This window comes from Ursus americanus, chromosome 1 (genome assembly GCF_024610735.1).
Source record: "Ursus americanus isolate L20-20 chromosome 1, mUrsAme1.1.p, whole genome shotgun sequence".
Classification (NCBI taxonomy): domain Eukaryota; kingdom Metazoa; phylum Chordata; class Mammalia; order Carnivora; family Ursidae; genus Ursus; species Ursus americanus.
Genome location: NC_142127.1, coordinates 76,279,470 through 76,302,256, shown reverse-complemented (window position 1 = coordinate 76,302,256; position 22,787 = coordinate 76,279,470). Strand labels below are relative to the sequence as shown.

General features: G+C 33.3%; 1 protein-coding gene across 10 annotated transcripts in view; it reads right to left on the bottom strand.

Moving 5' to 3' along the window:
* The window catches only part of NBEAL1 (neurobeachin like 1), a 237,965-nt gene that overhangs the window by 117,776 nt on the left and 97,402 nt on the right, over window positions 1-22,787 (bottom strand). For 8 of the 10 annotated variants that reach the window (XM_087862767.1, XM_087862763.1, XM_087862760.1 and 5 more), the window contains 10 exons: window positions 19,834-20,140; window positions 18,266-18,372; window positions 12,582-12,668; window positions 10,408-10,491; window positions 7,584-7,682; window positions 6,916-7,496; window positions 6,068-6,200; window positions 5,330-5,449; window positions 3,115-3,418; window positions 621-706 (listed from right to left, as the gene is read on the bottom strand). In XM_087862767.1, coding sequence (XP_087718893.1) covers window positions 621-706; window positions 3,115-3,418; window positions 5,330-5,449; window positions 6,068-6,200; window positions 6,916-7,496; window positions 7,584-7,682; window positions 10,408-10,491; window positions 12,582-12,668; window positions 18,266-18,372; window positions 19,834-20,140 — 1,908 coding nt within the window. The remainder of the gene's footprint in view (window positions 1-620; window positions 707-3,114; window positions 3,419-5,329; window positions 5,450-6,067; window positions 6,201-6,915; window positions 7,497-7,583; window positions 7,683-10,407; window positions 10,492-12,581; window positions 12,669-18,265; window positions 18,373-19,833; window positions 20,141-22,787) is intronic. The other 2 variants (XM_087862783.1, XM_045806529.2) reach the window with 1 other exon arrangement.

Sequence of the window (22,787 nt, the reverse complement as noted above, 5' to 3'; positions counted from 1 at the left end):
CAGAATGTTCTATGCTCAAATAACTGGTGAAAAAGTAGGATAAAACAAAAGTAAAAATGAAGACAACTAATATTGTTTAAGTCACTCTTCCTTTTCTTCCTCCCAGTTCTACATTTGATCTTTCCCTCAGGCCTTACTGACCTTAATTACTTTTGCTAGGTAGATCTTTGAAGGAAAAGGACAACACATGCTATGCATATAAGTAGTTTGTTTTTTCTCCTTCTGAAATAAACTTTGCATTTTTTTGGTTTGTTTTTTTGCATTACATTTAAAAAATAAAAAAAATGTTGAGCATAATTCTGTTTAATCTCTCCTTCTAAAAAAGTAGGTAAATATAAGTTTAAACATTTTTATTTACTGACGTCAAACCATTAGTACAAATTCCCACCACAACAATTCCCACTCATATTACTGGGATGACATAATGATTAACATCTGAATCCTAGTTGAGAATTGCACTTTTTTATTGTTTCTCCCCTTCTTTTGAAAATTAATAATTTTTTAACGGAAATTCAAGACTGTCCTTCTCAGTTACCTGCTGAAATGACAAAAGGAACAAAAAAGGAATTTTTCTTCACAGCACAATTACAACTAGATACACTGCATGCATTTACTCTCACCTTTGCAGTGTAGTGAAGAAGGATGTTACCAGGCAGGTCAGCCAGGTCAGACTCCTGAAATTTCCAAGGGCTTAAACAGTTTGGACCTGAAAATTATTAATACACACATAGACAAACATCACTAAATACATAGGGCCTCCTTGGTTCTGTGTAATTAGAATAAAATTTAAAATTAAGTTGCTTCAAGCTGCTCAACACAGTTAAAACACACTAGCCAAAATGAACTTTATTTTTACATCACCTCCAGTTCATCTAAAATCTAGAGAAGTTGGGGGGTGGTTTGATCTCCACTACAGAAAGGAAATTTTATATGGTATTAAAAAACTAATATCAAATATAACCAAATTTACCTATTTATTTATCTAATGTAATTTAAATTTCTAAGACAAAATAGCAAAACAATCAACCAAAAATGTGAATAGATACCACAAAAATTGAACAGTAAATAGGACTTACCAAAAAAATCAAAGAAATACAAATTACTACATGGTTCCATCTTATTAAAAAATGGAGGAAATAGTACTGACCATTCCATCTTAATGAGCCTGTGGTGAAACCAGTATACTTACATTTTACTAGTACGCACTGTGAATTGGTATACACCTTTCAGAAATGGATTAGGCAACATGTATTGAGAACCAAAAAAAACCAATTCAAACACTTTGAATATTTATTCTGGGAATTTATCATAAGTAAACCCATCCAAATAAGGAAAAACACTAAAGTACAATAGTTCATCTTATTCAATATTTGAAGTTTATATCGAATTAAAAATTATAAACAACCTAAGTAAATCATGCAATATGGAGTCAATTAAATATTATGCAGCCATTCAAAACAATCATTATGAAGATTATACAACAAATAATTATTTATAAGAGAATTTTAAGTTGGAAAAATTATGAAAATAAAATCCAAACTATATAAGTTGTAATGACTACACTAAATGACTTATTATTAACTTGGAATTTATTTAGATTATAGATCACTTTCAAATACCTTGGTGAGTTTTAAGGTAATGATAAGATTCTAATATAAACTTTCAAAGTCTGGGCAGTCCCATTCATCTCAAAACTCCTACAAAACCTAAAAGACATTTTTACATATAATAGGTCTTCTGCAGTTAATATATATGAATACTTAGAGGTTTACCTCCTGAACATCCTACTAGAATTACAGATATAATTTTGAAAATAGTTATGATCCAATAATAACAATTAGTGTGTATCTTCAAAACCACAGCCAAGAGAAAAGGAAAAAGCCAAAACAAAAATAGCTTGTAATCTTATCCAAGGTCTCCTAATTCTTCTGTCCTCATTTCTTCAGGTATATTAATATATAAACTATAAAAATGACAAGTTTTAGAAAAAGACTCACATGATTCTAGAACCAGTCATATGATTTCTTATAAACACAGGCTTATATTTTGTTTCACCAATTTATTAAAATCTGTCAAAAGTACTGGCAATATTATATACTGAATTATGTTCCCCCTAAACTCATATGTTGAAGCTCTAACCCCCTGAATGACTATCTTTGGAGATAAGGTCTTTAAGAAAGTAACTAAGGTTAAATGACGTCACAAGGGTCCCTTATAAGAAGAGGTAGAGGGGCGCCTGGGTAGCGCAGTCGTTAAGCGTCTGCCTTCGGCTCAGGGCGTGACCCCGGCATTCCGGGATCGAGTCCCACATCGGGCTCCTCCACTGGGAGCCTGCTTCTTCCTCTCCCACTCCCCTGCTGTGTTCCCTCTCTCACTGGCTGTCTCTCTATCACATAAATAAATAAAATCTTAAAAAAAAAAAAAAAAAAAAAAAAGAAGAGGTAGAGACATCTTTCCCTTTGCACATACACCAAGGGAAGATGGATGCCTTGTGAGGACACAGTGAGAAGGTAGCCATCTACAAGCCAGGAAAAGTCCTCAACAGAAACCAAGCCTGATGGAATTATAGCACCTTGGAATTATAACATCCAGAATTGTGAGGAAATAGTGTATAAGCCACCCAAGTCTGTGGTATTGTTAGCCGTCCTAACAGACGAACACAGACATTATTATGGATGATATTTGAAAAATCTCCTAAAGGTTTGCTTTATTTATGCCTACCAAAAAAATCTGGTGTGCTATAATTAACTATACTATATTATACCCCAAAAAGTTATTAAGAGAGTAGATCTTAAATGTTATCAACACACATGTAAAACACTGTAATTATGTGAGGGATGGAGGTCCTAACTAACCTTATTGCGGTAATCATTTTGCAATACACATGTGTATCAAATTATTACATTGTACTTCTTAAACTTACCTATGTTTTATGTCAATAATATCCCAGTCAAGTTGGAGGTGGGGGGGCATGGGATATAGTGGGCTTTTCTTTTCCCTTGCAGCTTCCATTACAAATACAAGTATACTCTTCAGATCAAATATATTCTTCAAAATATATGTAGGCAACAAAAAAACTATTTAAGTTTAAATAGTATGACTGTACATGCTCACCTGCTAAATATAATGCCTTCACCTGAGGAGGCTGTAGTGCTTCAAAGAAGATGATAACAGACCCTAGCTGACCCTCGAGAGATGTGGGGCATCCCCATTCACTATCTTGGGTTCCAGCTGATATCAATTTGGTAATCAATTTTGACTTTTCAAGTGTTCCTCCCCAGGAGGCTGATGACAGAATTCCACCAAATGATGTCCGATGAGGGGTAATGGGGGAAGAAAAAGGTGGATCTGGGATTTGGGAAGGTGGAGGAGTGGTGGTTCTTTGCCCAGCTGAACCAATGCAGCAGGAAATAAAAGGCTAAAAATTAAGAAACAAATTACACAATTTTAATTACATTTCTATCTTGATATTGAAAATAAAACAGTACATAAGAAAACAATAGATGGAAAATAAAACTGAAGTTTTAATTTTATTGGGTCATAATGTGTGCATGCCTGTGCACACATAAGAAGCCATTAAAGATGTTACTTTTGGCCTATGGGATTTAGACGCATTACTTTTATAATTCACATTTTAATGAGTATTTTCACAAACTTTAACAATTTCACTATATTCTAAAATAGAGGAAATTATTACTTTTCTCCCTTTAAAGTTTATAAACAGAACTACACATTAGATAATAATACTAATTACAGGTTATCCTGTAATGAGCATTAGGATGAACATCAACAAGAAATTAGTGGAATTCTAGAAGGACTTGGGAAATAATATATTTCATTATCTTCAAAAAAGCCTCTCTCAAAATCATCTAAGAATTCTCAAAGAACTTTTACACTAATGTTCTTTAAGAATCATCTCAGTAAATAAATTTTGTCTTATATTTAACTACAATATAATATTTAAAGGCTTAAAGTTTATTATTATTTCAAATTCAGTGGGATGGAAAAGAGTCCATCGTAATAGTCGCTAAGTATTCTGGGTACTTGGTGGGCTTGCTTGCTGGCTTACTTCATTCATTCATTTATTTATAGATTTTATTTTTAAGGAATCTCTACACTCAACGTGAGACTCGAACTCTCAACCTCAAGATCAAGAATCCCATGCTCTTCCGACTGAGTCAGCCAAGCGCCCCTTGGAGGGCTTTATTAAATGATCCTTTGCTCTGCTCTATTCAATTTCTTTGGCTTTCCTATTCTAAGTCTTTTTTCCCTGAGCCTTTAACTACATTTGTTTCTTCCTTAAGTTGTTTTTATTACACGTTATCTGACTTCATCTAATAATGATGGGCTAATAGTATTAAATATTAACTTACTATATCTTAGAATATAGAAAACACTTTAAAATTTATGGGCACATAATTAAAATAAATAGAATCTTCCACATTAAACTGAAAATTTTCAAGAGTTCTCAATCAATGGGTCCCATAAAGAGTAGGTTAGATGCGGAGAAGGGGAACCCTCTTACACTGCTGGTGGGAAAGCAAGCTGGTGCAGCCACTCTGGAAAACAGTATGGAGGTTCCTCAAAAAGTTGAAAATAGAGCTACCCTACAACCCAGCAATTGCACTACTGGGTATTTACCCCAAAGATACAAATGTAGTGATCCCAAGGGGCACCTGCACCCCAGTGTTTATAGCAGCAATGTCCACAATAGACAAACTATGGGAAAGCCCAGATGTCCATCGATGGATGAATGGCTAAGGAAGATGTGGTATATATATATATATATATATATATATATATATATATATATACCCACACACACACACACATATATACATATATATATATGTGTATACATATATGTATACACACACACACATAATGGAATACTACTCAGCCATCAAAAAAATGAAGTATTGCCATTCCCAATGACATGGATGGAACTAGAGGGTTATTATGCTAAGTGAAATAAGTCAATCAGAGAAAGACAATTAACATATGATCTCACTCATATGTGGAATTTAAGAAACAAAATAGAGGATCATAGAGGAAGAGAGGAAAAAATAAAACAAGAAATCAGAGAGGGAGACAAACCATAAGAGACTCTTAATCATAGGAAACAAACTGAGGGTAGATGGAGGGCAGGAGGGTGGGGGGGATGGGGTAACAGGGTGATGGACAATAAGGAGGACATGTGATTAAAGGAGCATTGTGTATTATATAAGACTGACGAGTCACTGAACTCTACCTCTGAAACCAATAATACATTTTATGTTAATTAACTGAATTTAAATTAAAAAAAAAAGAGTAGGTTAGATGTGCTTACTTCATTCATGGCAGGAAATCTGAGAGGGGCAGAAACCTTCTGCTGTCCGTTGTCATAGATATAGACAAGGCTCTGACCAAAGGGTCTTTTTCCAGGCATGTGAACAATGGTTATGTTGTGCTAATAAAGTAAGACATACATTTAAAGACTAAAATTACATTAAATCTTTGGAATGACAAATGTTTTCAGAGTATTACTTTATAACTAGTTTGTGTGAACAGAACACTGCGTTTAAGCATAATTAAATGCTGGTTAGAATTCTGTTCTTAAAGTGAATGACAATTTTTCATGTAGTACTAAAAAGACATTTACATTTGTTCTAGAAAATTTTTACACAATTGTAACAGAGTATCTTTTCGGCATTTTCCAAGTCTGAGTATTTTTTACAATTAATTTTTCTTATAAGAAGCAAATTATACTTTTAAGAAAAGCAACAGAAATACACTGTTTTTAACAATTTATGTTCTCATTTTAAATTCAATTTCAAAATCAAATCTGATTCTAGAAAACTTGAAGGAAATGACAACATTTTCTTTTAACTTTTCGAGAGAAGACTGCTGCTGAATTTATAATGATGATGATAATGATACTAACTTCCTTATAGATAAACTTCAACATACATAGAATTTTAAAGTAAAAATTGACTCTCAGAAAGGAGACAACTCCTCATGTACATGCACCAAATGCGATTTTAAAGGAAAGAACCAGAAAGTTAAATGTGATGTCCTAAAACCTTACCCAGAGGGAATCACAGAAACTGTGGTCAGGAAGCATAACTGTAGCATATTCTCTTTTTGTGCACACTGCCACAACCAACATACCTGAATGGGTAATAAAAGCTTCAAAACCCATGCCACTTCCTGTAAAGAAGCTAACAAAAATATATATTATCAGAACTTTTGAAATCAGTTGTTCAGCTTTATCATCACTGAAACACATAAAAAACCATGTCATCATGAATATCTTTATCAATAATGCTGTGGCTTACATTCTATTGCCACGTATCAGTCCAATCTTGCCTCAAAGAAAATTCTTACATCTTTTTTGAGCTTAATGGTTTAGTAAATTATAAAAGGTAGCCATGAGTGGGATTCCGTTATCAAACAACAGTAAAACGATAAATTTTCAAATCTTCAAAATTCTTTCAAATAGGATTCAGAAAGCATAAATAAAAGTTTTAAAAATCACGAGGCATATTAAAAATTATTAGTTACTTTTAGTAACTAAGTTTGGATGTACATACACAAAGGTTTTCTGATCCATCATATAAATATATAGCATTTTCAATGGAACACAAAGATCACTATTCACTTTAAAATTTGTTATTCCTTTTTCCCTATTTTTATAATACTTTTAAGAATGAACTTTGTTTCCAAACTAGCCTAAGAATCAGCAAAATATTTGTAATCAATATCATGAAAGCAATAAAACACTTATAATTAAACTGTGTACACCCTAAGGATAAAGAGGTTTTAGATAAACTGTTCTGCATTTAAAAATTAGATGCTTGAAAAGCTTTTTCCTATTTGGGAATTACAGCATATATTGTTATGACAGTTCATTTATACCATAACTTGTACCAGTACCTGTACAATTGTTTTCTTTTTCCTCCTTTGTTAGCACTGCCAAGAGTCCACTGATCCTGATCTAAGCAAAACCAAGCATTGAAAGAAAAAGCAGACCCTGGCCACTTCAGTATGGAAGGCACAGAAATTCCTGCCATACTATGTGACAAATTAAAATACTGCAGTGCACTCTCTAGACTTTGTTTTCGGGCCATTGTCAGAATTGCTCGAGTCACAGGAGTGGTGTAAGGGTGAATATACTCAGACTCATCCACTCTCAGCAATCTTAGTAGTCGACGTATTTCTTCTGAGCTCACTGACTGACTCCCCAAGGAACCGTGAAGTGCAATCAAGTTCTCAGCACAAGTTCGATGGAGGGAAGAATGGGAATCAAGGGTTTCGATGATGTGAATTCCCATGTTTGCATTGACACAAGTAGTTCGACTCTGCCTATTAATACAACAAATTCTTTTCAGCCAATCAGAGATGAAGATTTGCAGATCCTGGGATTCTAGCTCTGGAAGCCACTGGATAAGAAGCAAGAGAGGGTGGACATTACTAATGCCCAAAATCCCAACTGAAGTATGGTCACCCTCTACAGCCTATAAAGCAACATAAAAGACAAAAGATTAGTAACCACCTTGGATATGGAGATAATGGAACTTGTCTAATAAAGGTAAAAAACTCACCATATTCATAAGTTCTTTAAGTAGTTCCAGTGGTGGCTGACCCAGGGATTTTAAAACCTCAAACATATGTGTATAACCAATTCTTTCTTTAAATACTTCCTAGAGGAAGGGAAATAAATACATCAAAGCACATTTTCAAAGACTGAATTTGCTGGAATTATTTAAAATGCTGAGTAATACCCATTTAAGTTAATTAACTTAATACTGAAAAGACTGAGTTCAATATTTGCTTCTTAGATCACTTCTTGATCTTAAAATAGATTCCATATACCTTCTGAACTACGATGTGACCATAATCTACCAAAATGTAAAATAAATGAAATAAGCAATAATTGTATATTATAAAATTATTATATTAATTTCAGATTAGGGTACAATCACTTTCTTCACTTGATTTGTAATTATATAGTATTACATGAAGTCAAAACAAAAATGAAGAAAAAATGGGACTCTGGGGGTAACAGGAGTCAGACGGCAGTCTTAGAAGACTAAAGAGTTGTGGCAATTCTGAGTGGTGACCAGAAAAAACTGGGTAGTTTTCTCTCTGCTTTTTTATCTAAATGGACTGAATTATCTGGAACATCAAGTTCACTTTAGTAAGGTCTAAGTCATATGTATTTTTGAACTTGTGGGCACACAAAACCATAAAGTAAAATAAAAAGACAGCAAAAAAAAATCTAAATCTAGTAATACTGAATTAGTCCAGTAAATCAAGCATAAATGTATACACTTACTATAAATTCAAAAGATTAAAACAAAATGAGCAACTGGTTATCTCTTGGAAGGGGAGCTAGTTGACTGTGAGCCAAGGGTAGGAAGAAAGTATTTTTTCAAAAGGTATTTTTAATATTAATTCAAAGGCATATAGCACCCCTATGTTTATAGCAGTATTAGCTACAATGGCCAAATTATGGAAACAGCCCAAGCGTCCATCAACTAATGAATGGATAAAGAAGATGTGGTGTTAGAGAGAGATAGAGAGTGTGTGTGTGTGTGTGTATAGATAGATAGATATAGGGAGACAGATATATAAATATATATGTGATAGAATATTACTCAGCCATAAAAAAGAACGATATCTTGTCATTTGCAATGACATAGATGGATCTAGACAGTATTAGGCTAAGAGAAATAGAGAAAGACAAATAACATATGATTTCATTCATATGTGGCATTTAAAAAACAAAACAGGCCAAGGGCATAAAAAGAAAAAGAAAAAAGGAGACAGAGAAGAGAAACAGTCTTAACTATAGAGAACAAATTAATGGTTACCAGAGGGAAGGTGGGTTGGTAGGTAGGTTAAATAGGTGATGGGGACCAAGAAGCGTACTTGTGATGAGCACTGAGTATTGTATGGAATTGTTTAGTTACTATATTGTACACCTGAAACTAATATTACACTGTATGCTAACTGGAATTTAAATAAAAACTTAAAAAAAATACAAATCATTTTTTTAAATGGGCTTTTTAAAAAAAGATTTTATTTATTTATTTATTTATTTATTGAGAGAGAGAGAGAGAGAGAGAGAGAAAGACAGAGAGAGAGCATGGATGGGGTGAGGAGCAGAGGGAGAGGGAGAGAGAGAATCTCAAGCCAACTCTGTGATGAGCATGCAGCCAGACATGGGGGTCAGTCTCACAACCCTGAAATCAAGGCTTGAGCTGAGGTCAAGAGTCTGATGCTTAACTGACTGAGCCACCAAGTGTCCCCAAAAAGGGTATTTTTAAAATAACCTTTTGAACTTTAAACCATGGAAAGCATTATATAATAAAAAATTATATTTTAATAAGACTTGAATATCATTCCAGGTCTGAATATCATAATACAGTAGAGCCAATCCATTATACTCATAAACCAATTACTGAGAACTTAAAATGATTTTTTTCTTACAGCAACTATTATAAATGGGATTTGATTCCTAAGCCAGCCTGTAAAAGTTGTAAAAGCCTATCTGGTAGGCATTTAACCATGAGTTATATATAGCAACATTTATAGAGCAATCGTTAATCTCCTAGCAAATACCAATGGAAAGTAAGGAATTCTACTGAAGGCATGGCTTAGGGAACAAGGAATAATTCATTTGTGTCTACCATCAGAAAGGCAAAGCATGAAATATATTAGAGGTGGTAAATAGAAGGTAAAATGGTAATAGTAATAATAATGATGATGATGATAGACATTGATATTTATTAAGCATTTACCATGTGCCTGGCACTATGCTTACCACTTTACACAGATGATCTCACTAATCCTTAAAACTATTCAACGAGGAAACTGTTAGCACAAAATAAGCGTAAGTGAACAGCAGGACGAAGTCAGTGGTAGTGAATGAGATGGAAAGAAAATCCTGAGAGTAACAAAAAAGCAGAATGTTCATGGCCATCTGGAAAAACAAGTCCCAAACCGATAAGGCTATTCACATGTGGAAAATGTTCACAATCTACGCAGTCATAAACTGAGAAAATAGTGAAAGAGTGATTATTTTACTAATAAAGAAAACCTATGATATAAAATATAATTCTTTAAACACACTAACCATAGCATCATATAAAATGGTAACTTCAACACCAGTGCTCCCTTTGTTGACTGACACTGTAAATCTCTACTAAATTACAGTTCTATCATATAATCCCAAAGTAGTGCCATAGGTGTTTGTTCTAAAATTATCAGCAAAATGATTCTTATACTGAGATAGTTTGTGAACTATTTCACTTTAGGTGTGAAGCCATAGGTATTATATACATACTTTCATCCATTACTTCGGGAATTACAGTGAAAATTAGTTTATCTAAACATTTTAGAGCTTGAGGATGTATGTTTCACCTTAGCAGCTGGAGATTTGTTCATTACCGCTGTCAAAGCCTGAATGGTTGATATAGCCAAACAATCGAGCTGTCCCTGAAACACCTACCAGAGAGAGAGAAGAAGAAGAAGAAAAAAAAGTAATAAATTAACAATGTGCTCAAGATTTGTATTAGTTAGGAAACCTTTGTTCTGAAAACCTGAAAAAATAATTACTTAACATGCAATACGTTCCTCTTCCAATAAAACAGATTTCTGAAACACTATACCTGCAAGAAAAGTTACCTACTTGATAGAAAATAAGCCATGTGTCAAGAAGGATAACGTTAACATTGACTCATTTGAAATGTTTTGGAAAAAAAACAAAAAAACAAAAAGAACACCAAGCTTAATACATGCTTTTAAAAATAATGGACAATCTCCAGAGGAAGGGAGGGAAGTCTTTCATTGGAAATTCTATCACATTTTAACTTCCCTTCAGAAATACACTGAACTTCCTAGGTTGAAATTTCATTAGCATGTATAATAAGATGTTTAAAATGGTGTTGTCTATTTGCTTTACAAGCCCTGTATTATAATTCAAATGGTATGTTTATTCACCAATCACACTTCCAAACATAAGGCATATCTATTTTTACATAAAATGCAAAATTTGAGGCAGAATAGAAAATGAAATATGTATCTATAAGGATTATCATGTTTTTGAGAAGGCAACCTTTAAAGCCAAAAGGTGTTAAAAATTAAAAATAAAAAAATAAAAACAGCTTCAGCTTAATTTTGTCTATTTCTGTTTAAGCTTCATCATGAAGAGATGTGTTAAATTTCAGGGCTATGCATTTAGAGAAAAAAAGTGAAAACAAAAGGTAACATTAACAACATTAAAAAACTGAACATGACTATTATATCATCAGGCTTAATCAACCATGAAAGCATAGCAGAAGTAGAAAGTTATAAAAACTCAGAGTCCCAAAAATCTGGTTTTGGGAATATATTACTATGACTTAAAACTAATTACTCCATGAATAGGACTTTCTTTTCTCCCTTCCACTAAAAATGATTTGAGTAAAAGGGGACTGAGTAGATCTTTGTCATTTTAAGCTAAGCTCTACCACTTTTAGGCAAGTTATTTAAGCCAGTATCTTGATTTTTGTTGATGTTATTAAACATTATTACATATACATGGTATATATGTAATAAACACATAATATATATTAATCATCCTGTATAAAGAATTTCATATGAATATGATCTTTCCAACACTTTATTCAAGACGACTAGGCATCATAGTACCTACAATTAGGAATACTAACATAAACCTCTAAGAATATCATTGTAAATATTTTATTAATCTTATATAAGAAGGCCTTAAGACTAACATTTCTGGAGAAATCTAAAATGGTACTCTATAGCTGATATTTTACACCCAGAACAGAAAATAATAGATTTTCATGTCTCTTTATACCACAGCTCTATCTATAAACCTGGGTATTAAGATAATATTAATAAAAGACATCATGTAAGCTCTCTCAAAACATTTTTGGGATGGAAAAGAAAAAAAACCAAAGCATTTTTAATAGCTAGTTTTTTCAAAACGGAATTACCTAATGCTGAAAAGCAACAAAAATTGCTTATTTCTGCTCTATACCCATATAGAGGTGACTTTTTAGAAAAAAAAAGAGTTAAGTTTTATGCAAAATTAAGACTCAAAGAGTTCAGCATCTTCTTCCCTTCCTCCAGGATTCGGATGTCCATTGAATTATAATCATTGTCAACAAGAAGCAAAGAATCAAGGTATTAAAATTGACCATATGTATTCACAAACAAAGCCTATGGTCCCAATACACCACAATGCTTAGAGAGAGAAGCTCCCAAAATATGAAGTCACCACCACGTGGACAGCACTGATATTGGGATCCCATTCCTGTACTTTGTGTCTCCTTAAACTGAAAAGGATACACACATATACAGATGGAATACTGTTGATCATTTACATCAACCACCAAGATTTCAATATATCTTTTAGATGAAAAAATTTTTATTTTTAATTTTTTAACAATTTTCAAAAATAATTAAGGAAAATTAGAATTAGATACTGTTTGTGTATTTTAAGATGTAAGAAGAAAAGTACAGGAATAGTTGCTCCCATTGACTGATTTTGGACTTCAGCTGAAACAAGATGCAGGCTTTGTAGATACCTGGTCCTCATTTATTTCTGTCAGTAATTTGTTGGCAAGGTCTTTCTCGTTCTTGTCTGCCACCTTATTGTTAGCATTTAAAAACAGCTGTTAAAAACAGAGACAAGAATAATGGAGAAAGAACATTAAATAGTTAACCTATAAGCAGAAATGAAGTTTAAATGGATTTCCATGCCTTTGGAAAACAAATTCAAGAACCCACTGGTGAAGTATATCACTTGTAAACTGACAATCAACTATTTACTTTTTGGATTACAAACTAACATTAGTTCATATACTATATAAATAATTGTTAGTTATTTCTCTCTTAGAACTTGAAGTTACTAAAATAAGAAATAATAGCAAGAATGAGACTGGTTAATATTTCTAAATTCTTGAAGAATCAGCAGAAAATGTCTTACAAAAAAGAAGGAAATTTGCTATTGAGACAGATTAAAGATACTATAGTAAATAATACAGGAAGGATTCTGTAGTCAAGTATGCTTGTAAAATGCTATTTAGCTTTAAAAAGAGTTCCTTCTGAAAATACTTCTCAGAGTCTCAAATATGCTAATGTGCTTTGACAAAAGAGGTATGTATTTTCCAAAATTATCAAGAGTTGAGCATAATTTATATTAGTTTCTACACAAAAGGGGATTAGGATTATCTCTTATATACATGGGGATTGCTAAAGGAACCAAGTATTTTGGTTTAAGTATATAAAACTAGCATCCCAAAAGATCTCAGGCACATTTTGGATAAAAAGAAAGATAATTCAAATTGAAGTGAAAAGGGAAAGAAAGTTAGATTTATAAAGGAATTTATCAAGAACATCCTAGAAGGGAAGATCTTCATAGGAAGTACTATCATTATACTGAAATAATGCAATATAAAATAAAGATAAGGTATGACATGATATGCACAGCATATATAAAGCATATATAAACCTAAAAATAGATTAGTGTACACAACATAAGCTTTGGAATCAGAAGCCTGGATCTGAATCCTGGTTCTGCTAATTCTTAACTGTGTGTTTTTAAGAAGAACTACTTAACTTCTCTGAGCTTATTTTCTCAAAAGGGAAAAGAGTAACTCATGAAATAGGGGTGCAGATTAAATGAGATAATACACGGTAGGTTATTAACATAGTGTCTAGCACATAACAAGGGTTTAATAAATGAAAGCTGTTATTAACAGCAAAATTTATTTTTAAAGATTTTTATTCATTTATTTGAGAGACGGAGAGAGAGAACACAAGTGGGGGGGAGGGGCAGAGGGAGAAAGAGAAGCAGACCCCCTGCTGAGCAGGGAGCCTAACGCAAGGCTCGATCCCAGGACCCTGCAATCATGACCTGAGCCGAAGGCAGATGCTTAACTGATTTACCCACCTGGGTGTCACAAAAGCAACATTTTTTAAATAGTAATATTCCATATTATCTGGTGCAGGGACACATGAATGCTAAAAACTGATGAAAGCAAAAATGAGTAAAGGCTTTCCAGAAAGTAATTCATATCAAGAATCTTAAAATTACTCTTTGTCAGTAACCATATTTCTAGACATCTACCCTAAAAACGGTCATAAACTCACACCAAGATTTTAGAACCAAGATGCTCACTTCAGCTTTATTTACAATAGCATAAAGTAAGAAACCACCCAAGTATCCTTAAATAGTAAAATAGTTAAATAAATTATGATTCATCCATAGGCTGAAAGGGAAGTCCTTGGACTCTGGCCTCAAGACCACTTAACAGTCTTAAAAATTATTGAGAACACAAAAAACTTCTGTTTATGTGGGGTTACATCTCTCAATATTTACCATATGAGAAATAAAAATCAAGACATTTAAATAATATTTGTTTAGTCATTCAAAAACAATAAACCTATTACACGGTGACATAAATAACACATTTTAAAGAAAAAACCTTTATTTTTCAAATATACCTTAGTGAGAATGGCACTGCTTTTACGTTTTTGCAATCTCTTTAACTGACTTGATAGAAGACAGATGAACTCTAATATCGACTATGCATTCAGACTGTTATATGATAACGTTTTGATTCAAGTTCATGAAAAAAAATCTAGCCTCCAACTGAAATGTTAAGATTAGACTTCGCAGATTTCCCTAAGATGATCTTGGCGACCCCATACTTTGAGAACTGCTGGGTCGAAATATTTGCAGTCATTAAAAACAATGTTTTGGGGGCGCCTGGGTAGCGCAGTTGTTGGGCGTCTGCCTTCGGCTCAGGGCGTGATCCCAGCGTTCTGGGTTCGAGCCCCACATCAGGCTCCTCCGCTGGGAGTCTGCTTCTTCCTCTCCCACTCCCCCTGCTTGTGTTCCCTATCCCGCTGGCTGTCTCTCTCTGTCAAATAAATAAATAAAATCTTTTAAAAAAAAAGCGCTAAATGTATGATTCCACTGAATTATATTCTAAGTACTTTACAGTATGATGAAACTCATTTTGACAAGCCAAAGGTCTTTACACAAATACTTAAGGAAATTAATGCATAAACTGGCTGGTGAAACTCATACAAAAAGAAAGCACAGAAACTACAGCAGTCAGCCTAAAGTTTTCCATGTAATTCATAAAATGTTTGTTTAAGCTTTAGTTTACAATGTTTCCTCTGGGTCTGAATATTTAAACAACAGTTGTCTTGATTCTGTATTACTATGTAAAACAGAATAAATTATTTATTCCTTACTAACAAAATAATTTAAACAGAAGTCAATCATAGTCATCTGTAGCACCCTGTAATACATTTAAGAACTTAAGTTTTCACAAGATTCCAAACATTTTCATCATATATTTAAGAATCATATTAACCTATCCCTATCAAATGTTATTTATCAATAAAACCTGTACTCCTGTATTGAATACATGGAAAACATTTTTCTACTGACCTTAAGTACCAATACAACAAAACTACATACGACCAGTGAACTCAGGGTCAGAATACCTGGATAAGAAATCCTGCCTCCATCATGACACAGTATTAATCTTGTGCTAATCATTTAATCTCTTACGACATATTTCTTCATTTGTATAATAAAAGAGTTGGGCAGTTTATTTCAAAGGTTCTTCCATGTTGTTAGGACTTAATAACTGTAATGTTTAGGGGCGCCTGGGTGGCGCAGTCGTTAAGCGTCTGCCTTCGGCTCAGGGTGTGATCCCGGCGTTCTGGGATCAAGCCCCACGTCAGGCTCTTCCGCTAAGAGCCTGCTTCTTCCTCTCCCACTCCCCCTGCTTGTGTTCCCTCTCTCGCTGGCTGTCTCTCTCTGTCAAATAAATAAATAAAATCTTAAAAAAAAAACAACACTGTAACGTTTAGTGATGAGTTTATAGTGATTCTGACCAGAATATCCTGCTTAAAAGACCACCTCCAGCAAAGAAGGCTGGGGCCCCAAAGCCTAGCCTTCCCCTCTGAAATGGGTTTCTTTCTCTAGCATTTCCTGCCTCAAAACAAAATGTGATAAGTGCTATCAAATAATTAAATTTTAAAACACTAGGACTGTCAGCAAGTCCCCAGATCTGAATTATAAGAACTTTGCCCTATACAACAGTAGAAAGAGCAAATATTAGCTTAACATCATGACTGTTATGCCAAAAAGCTTTGCACTTTTTAAAAAGGTATTGTTGACCGTGATATGGCATTTTAAAAAATATCTGACTTTCATATATTGAAGAAAAACACTGATCAATTTTAGTAGGAACTACATTTTATCCTAGTGATTTAACCTTCTATAATGTGTGACTGGCAGGTTCTCTTATACATGTGAGATTTTGTCTTGTTGAGTTGCCTTTGTAACTGATAAAGACATATCGCTTTTTTTTTTTTAACAACAAACAAAAGGTTTTATAGTTTTCTTATGCTGTTTTCATCTCCCTAGGATTTCTTTCCCAAGAATAACATTTAAAAGGTGGGGGGAGGCATCTTCACTCTCTAGTGGTAGTTTAGTACTTTCATTGACTTTATAAATATTCATCACTATTTACTTCATCAATATATTCCTTATTTTTTTAATGCTATTTCTTTTCTCTTTCACTATAAGCTAAGCAACATAATGACATAAATGCTTTCATGGATGTCTCTCCTAACAGTGTGAAAAAATTTGAGGGGCTGATATCAAAATTCTCCTTCTGGGATATCCTCACAAAATCAGAATGAAACCCTAGTATTTTTCAGCACAGAGTCCATGAAAGGAATACCTCAAACAGAAAAGTAAAAGCTTTTCAAGAAACACTCTAAAAAATTTCTGATACCATCTTGAAATTTATGAAAATATAATAATCAGATATCAGTTATTATGTACTCACAAATCTGCTACAAGTGTAAATGAGTAAAAAAGAAAAACAATAGCAAATTGGCAATATATATCAAGAACATTAACAGTATTTCTATTTTCCTACTATTCTATATTCCCCAATTATTTACAAATTGTTTTTATACAATGTTCCCCAATTTTAAAATAGCAGGTTATGCCCTTTGACCTAGAAATTCTACTAGAAATAGAATTCTAGTCTACGAACTTGAAGGAGTTATGTAATAGCAAAAAAGTTGGAAATAAGTTGAGTATCTGCCGCAGGGAATAGTTAGGTAAATTATGGTACATCCACTTAATATTATGTAGATATTAAAAATCATAACACAGGAATATGCAAACAAAATCATCTTACATGAAACAAAAGCACAAAATTATATGCATCAAATGCTCACACGAAATTTTAACAATCCACAATAAAAGGAAAACTCAACAACAAAAAACAAACAGCCCAATTAAAAAATGCACAAAGAACCTGCATAGACATTTCTCCAAGGAATATATACAAATAGCCAATAAGCACATGAAGAGATGCTCAGTATCACTAATCATTAAGGGCAAATCACAATGAGATACCATTTCACACCCATTAGAATTAGCTATTACCAAAAGAAGAAAATAACTGTCAAGGAGAATGTGAAAAAATCAGAACCCTTGTGCATTGTTGGCAGGAACATAAAATGGCACAGCCACTGTGGAAAACAGTAAGGTGGTTCCTCAAAATATTAAAAATTTAATTACTATATGATCCAGCAATCTCACTTTTGGAATATATCCAAAAGAACAAAAGCAGGGACTCAAAGAGATATGGGTATATTCAGGTTCATAGCAGCATTATCCACAATAGCCAAAGGTGGAATCATAACAAGACTCCATCAACACATGAACAGGTAAACAAAATGTGGTGTGTACAAACAATGGAATATTATTCAGCCTAAAAAAAGGAAGAAAATTCTGAAATATGCTACAGCAGGGGTGAATCTTGAGGACATTACGCTAAGTGAAATAAGCCAGTCACGAAAAGACAAATATTCTATGACTCTACTTACATGAGGTACTTAGAGTAATCAAAAATCATAGAGACAGAAAGTAGAATGGTGGCTGCCAGGGGCTGGTGGGAGGGGAGAACGTGGAATTGTTCACTGGGTATACAGTTTCAGTTCTATAAGATGTAAATGGTTATGGAGAATGGATGGCAGTGATAGTTACACAACAACGTGAATGTATTTAATACCACTGAATTACACCCTTAAAAATGGTTAAGATGGTAAATTTAATGTGTATTTTACCATAATAAAAAAGAAAATTAGTAATATGTTTAAATTTGAATCAAAGCATAAACAAAATAATAGCTTTTTAAAATCAAAGACAATAATAGAAAAATACCTTGCAATTCTGCAGCAGTCGTATGAGATGTTCAAAGCAGTTACTGTTAAGAAAAATGGCCTGAAGAACAGGCCTATCGGTGCAGTCTAACATGGCTGTGATGGTATCTAGGAAAATAAAAACAAAATCATCCATTTATAAAGTGGAAAATTTGGGATCATAGAAACATTTACTTTGGCCATATTTTTAACTTAGCCTTTTCAGCTGACAAACAGATGTAAAATGAATTAGGAAGAAATAGGGATGGAGAGTAGAAAACAAAACTGTACTTATTACTTGTTAAGAAAAATGAATATTTTTATAATTTATTATTAAAAATATTTAGGTTTTTATACATAAGAGTGATATCTATTTCCCAGAGATTTACATAGTTGTTCTTCCATTATAATGCTCAAGTATAACTGTGGTTTCCAACTTGCTATTAATAAGCAACACCTGGTCATGTTTTGCAACAGTCTCATTTATACAGTATAAAATTAGCATTTGGCCATTAAGAAAATGAACCTTAGGGAATCCATCCATTTATGATGATGGTTTGCTCTTGTTTCCTACTGAACAGATGCCCTCATTCAGAAATCAAGGGATAATCAGCATAAGTAATACAATAGTTCTTAACAAATAAGTCCATTCAATATAGACTCAAACTTCCTTTTAAAGTTTTAATTTACAACAATTATAAAACATAACATGTTTTATAAAAGAACAGAAACTAGATAAAATGAATCTTATTTTCCTACAGAAATAAAGTCTCTTGTTGTACACTGTAAGGGATCAAGTTTCACCAAGATTTTGGTGTCCAATATTTTTAAATTAGACATGAAACATACCCTCACACAACCATTTTTAAAGTCTCTAGAGCTGTACAATAAACCATTAATGTTGGTTATGTCTGGGTGGTAGAATATAAAAAACTTTTTACTTATCCAAATTTCCTAGTACAGCTGTAATGAAAATATTTCTATAAAAAGAAACTCAATTAATAATACTTGTATTTACCAATCTAACAGGGGAATACAGTAAGAAATCACATATACTGATGAAAGAGCTTACACAGAAAAACAGAGATATATAAGCAAAGAATGACACAAACCAACAACACAAAGAGAGGACAAGAGAAACAAGACACACATACATAGAGGCTCTGAAAAAAACAAAATAAAGCAGCGGCCCTCTAGAGAAAGGATAGATGTTAAAGTGACATCTACAGAGATTTATAGAAGCACATATAAAATTGTCATATGTGACTCCTGCCATAGGTTAGACAATGCAAGTGGCACTTTCTGAATACTTTTCCTAGAATTTGAAAATAGATGACTTTCATTTTAACATTGATGCTTTTAATGGATTACACTTTCAAAAAACAACAGAGGCTCAATTTTGTCACTGTTAAAGCAAAGATGCTGTAAACAAATCGATTCCATATTAATTATTTTGAAGTTCAAATCTAAAGTCACACAACAGCTGAATTAAACAATCAATACTTCTATATGCTAGCTCACTGAATTTCAAATGAGTCAAAAAATAGACTCAGAGAAAACAGAGTATAATAAACTTTATGAAATACTTACTTAACATTTTGATCTGCAGAGCTATGAACCGGCTTTCCCACTGTCTGGACCTCCTTTGATTAGGTAAAGCTGAATGATCTGAATTTAGCAATTTAAAATAGTTCTCCAAAATAGTGCTAGTTTCCACTTGACGCTGATCAGAGCTGCTAGTGAGAAGGATATGTACCACTTCTGTAAGGCACTTCAGAGTAAGTTCTACCTTCCTACCGACTTCTTCAGGATGTCCATCCTCCCAGGAATCACAATCTGCCAAAACTCTCATAAGAACTTCCATGGTGGCTGGAGAAATTGCTTGCAAAGCATTCCTCTGAAACATGAGAGATAATAAAAATGAAACCCAAACCTAACTGAAGTTCTATATGTTTGCAAAAATAAAGAAAGTTTAATAGATCTGCAGACTTTTTCTTTTAATAAATCAATAAATTTTAAGCACATATTTTGATAGACACTGCTAGTGTTTTATGCACATTAAGTCTTCATTTCCTTGTTAGATTACTAGATTTTCATTTTTATTCAGACAGCAATTTGCCCACATAGAAAACTTGTTTACCACCCTCCCTTGCAGCTAGGGGTAGCCATGTGACATAGTTCTAGACAAGAATATATGCCGTAAACTATGAAGGAAATATAACTTTACAAATAAAAACAGAAGGACCCTTTGTTTTGGCCTTTTCATATTCTTCCTGCCTGGAATGCAGACATGATGCTTGCAGCCACCTTTAAATCATGAAGAAACAAACCCAAGAATTAAAGTAGTAGGCTAAAGAGAGCAGAACAGGAATGTGAAAGGACTTAGTCCTTGACAATACCATGGAGCTGCTGTACCAGCCCAGAACTGCCCATATCTGGATTTCTTATGCAAACATAAAAACAAAAACAAACAAACAAAACCTTTAATTTGGTTAAGATTCTCTAGGGTTTTGTGTTGGTTACAGCAAATCCATCCCAAATGATATAGATATATAAGAGGACTGGCTTGACTGATTGTACAAACATATTTCTGAAATTTTAAGTACCTAATTGAGGTGATCCATTAAACTTGGAAATAATATATATTGCCTAAAACTGTTAAGATGATATATAATGAATCCAAACATAATTATGCAAAATCATCTGAAAGTAACAGCACTTAGGCCATTAGAGCTTGTTACTATCAATATAATAAATAATATCGATAGCAAGTGCTACAATGGAAGAAACTGGCAATCGAACACCCAACATCCATTTTCCTCCACTTCCTTATTAAAAAAAGCCCTGATGTTTTGCTGGACATGTGCCTACCAGAAATAAAGATTGTATTTCCTAACCTCCCTTGTTGCCAAGGAGGCCGAGAAAGCAAGTTTTATCAAATTTTTTATCAGGATTCTATCTTTTTTGCAGTTATCTCATGGAGTTTGGCAAATGAGATAAAAAAATATGAGTGTCAGCTTTTCAGTATCTCCTTTAAAGATAGCTAGCATGTGCCATTTTTCTCCCTCATCTCCGCATCCATTTTTGTGCCAAAAACGCAAATGGCCAGAACTCTAGAAGCTAATGTTGTAGTAAAAGGAATAATAACAAATTGACATTCAGAAGGAACCTGGATCCTTGACGATCCTAGAGTCACCAGATTAACTCTATTCTGCTTACTGCTATTTTTTTAATGAGGAAAGAGTAAACTTCTAACTTATGCTGTTATATAATAGTACTTACTACTAATTACAGGAATCACAAATCTAACTGATAGACCTGTGACTTACCTAATTCCTATAAGCACTTTACATATATTATATATCATTTGGTCCTGATGACTATCTTAGAAGTGTTACTGTTTCCATATTATAAATAAAGAAACTAAAACACATGTAAATAAAGAAACTAAAACACATGTCAATAGTTTATCCAAGGTCACACAACTAGTTAGAGATGGACACGGGATTCAAACCTATGTCAGTCTGTCTCCACAGCCTATCCTCTTAACATATTACAAAACAACAAATATGCCAATGGGAAGCCCAGGCATGATGCTCGGAGAAAGACGACCAGTCATGGGACTTCAATTTTTCTGCTGTTTATGACAAGGCCATTCTTACACCTTTAGATATTTGATTCATCTAAATATCCTTGTACTTACTTTATATTCAATAAATAACCTTCTGACCTCAAAACAGATATAACTACAGCTATAACCTGATTATAAGGATTTTGAGTGTTTTTAGTACATAAAATAATAAATTGGCCTTCTAGCATCTACTTGATTTCTATGTGAGTCTTAATTACTGGAAGTCTCTCGGGGCTTGATTACCCCTGGGCACCAACAAAAAACAAGTCTCTGTGTGTTGAAAATGGTAATGGGATCCAACCAGCTTCTCCACTAGTCAAAACAATGTCATTTCCAATTTTATTCATGTATACTTATTAATCCTTATTTTTAGTAGCAGAGAAATGATGGAAATGGGTAGATATCGATAGAAAAGAAGAATATCAGCTAATAAAGGAAGGGGACAAAGCAAACAAACTGAAAAATAAGATTCTAGTCATTATCCCCCTCACAAAAAACAGACTCTTCTACTAGAGTGAAGGGGAAAAGGCAAGGTAGCCCACTAGCAAACCCAAGTAGTATTATTAGCAATATCTGTAACTTAGTTACCAAAAGAAATCCTACGTATTTTCATATTTTACTGTTGTTGCAATGTCTTGAAACACCATGTATGTCTATTTTTGAAATTGCACTTATTACTAGACTTGTTGCTATATCTCCTTATTTAGTGTGTTATAAAAACACATTACTATGTTACAAATTTATCTTAATATTTTAGTAACTGCATTTTAGCATAACTAGTTTCCTTTGCGATTTTTTATGTATTTTATTTTATGTATTTGAAATATTCCAACAAGGGGCCTTACACACTGTCAATAGCATATGCAGTACAAGGAGTGTTAGAAACTTCTGATCTAAACTGTATGCTTACAGA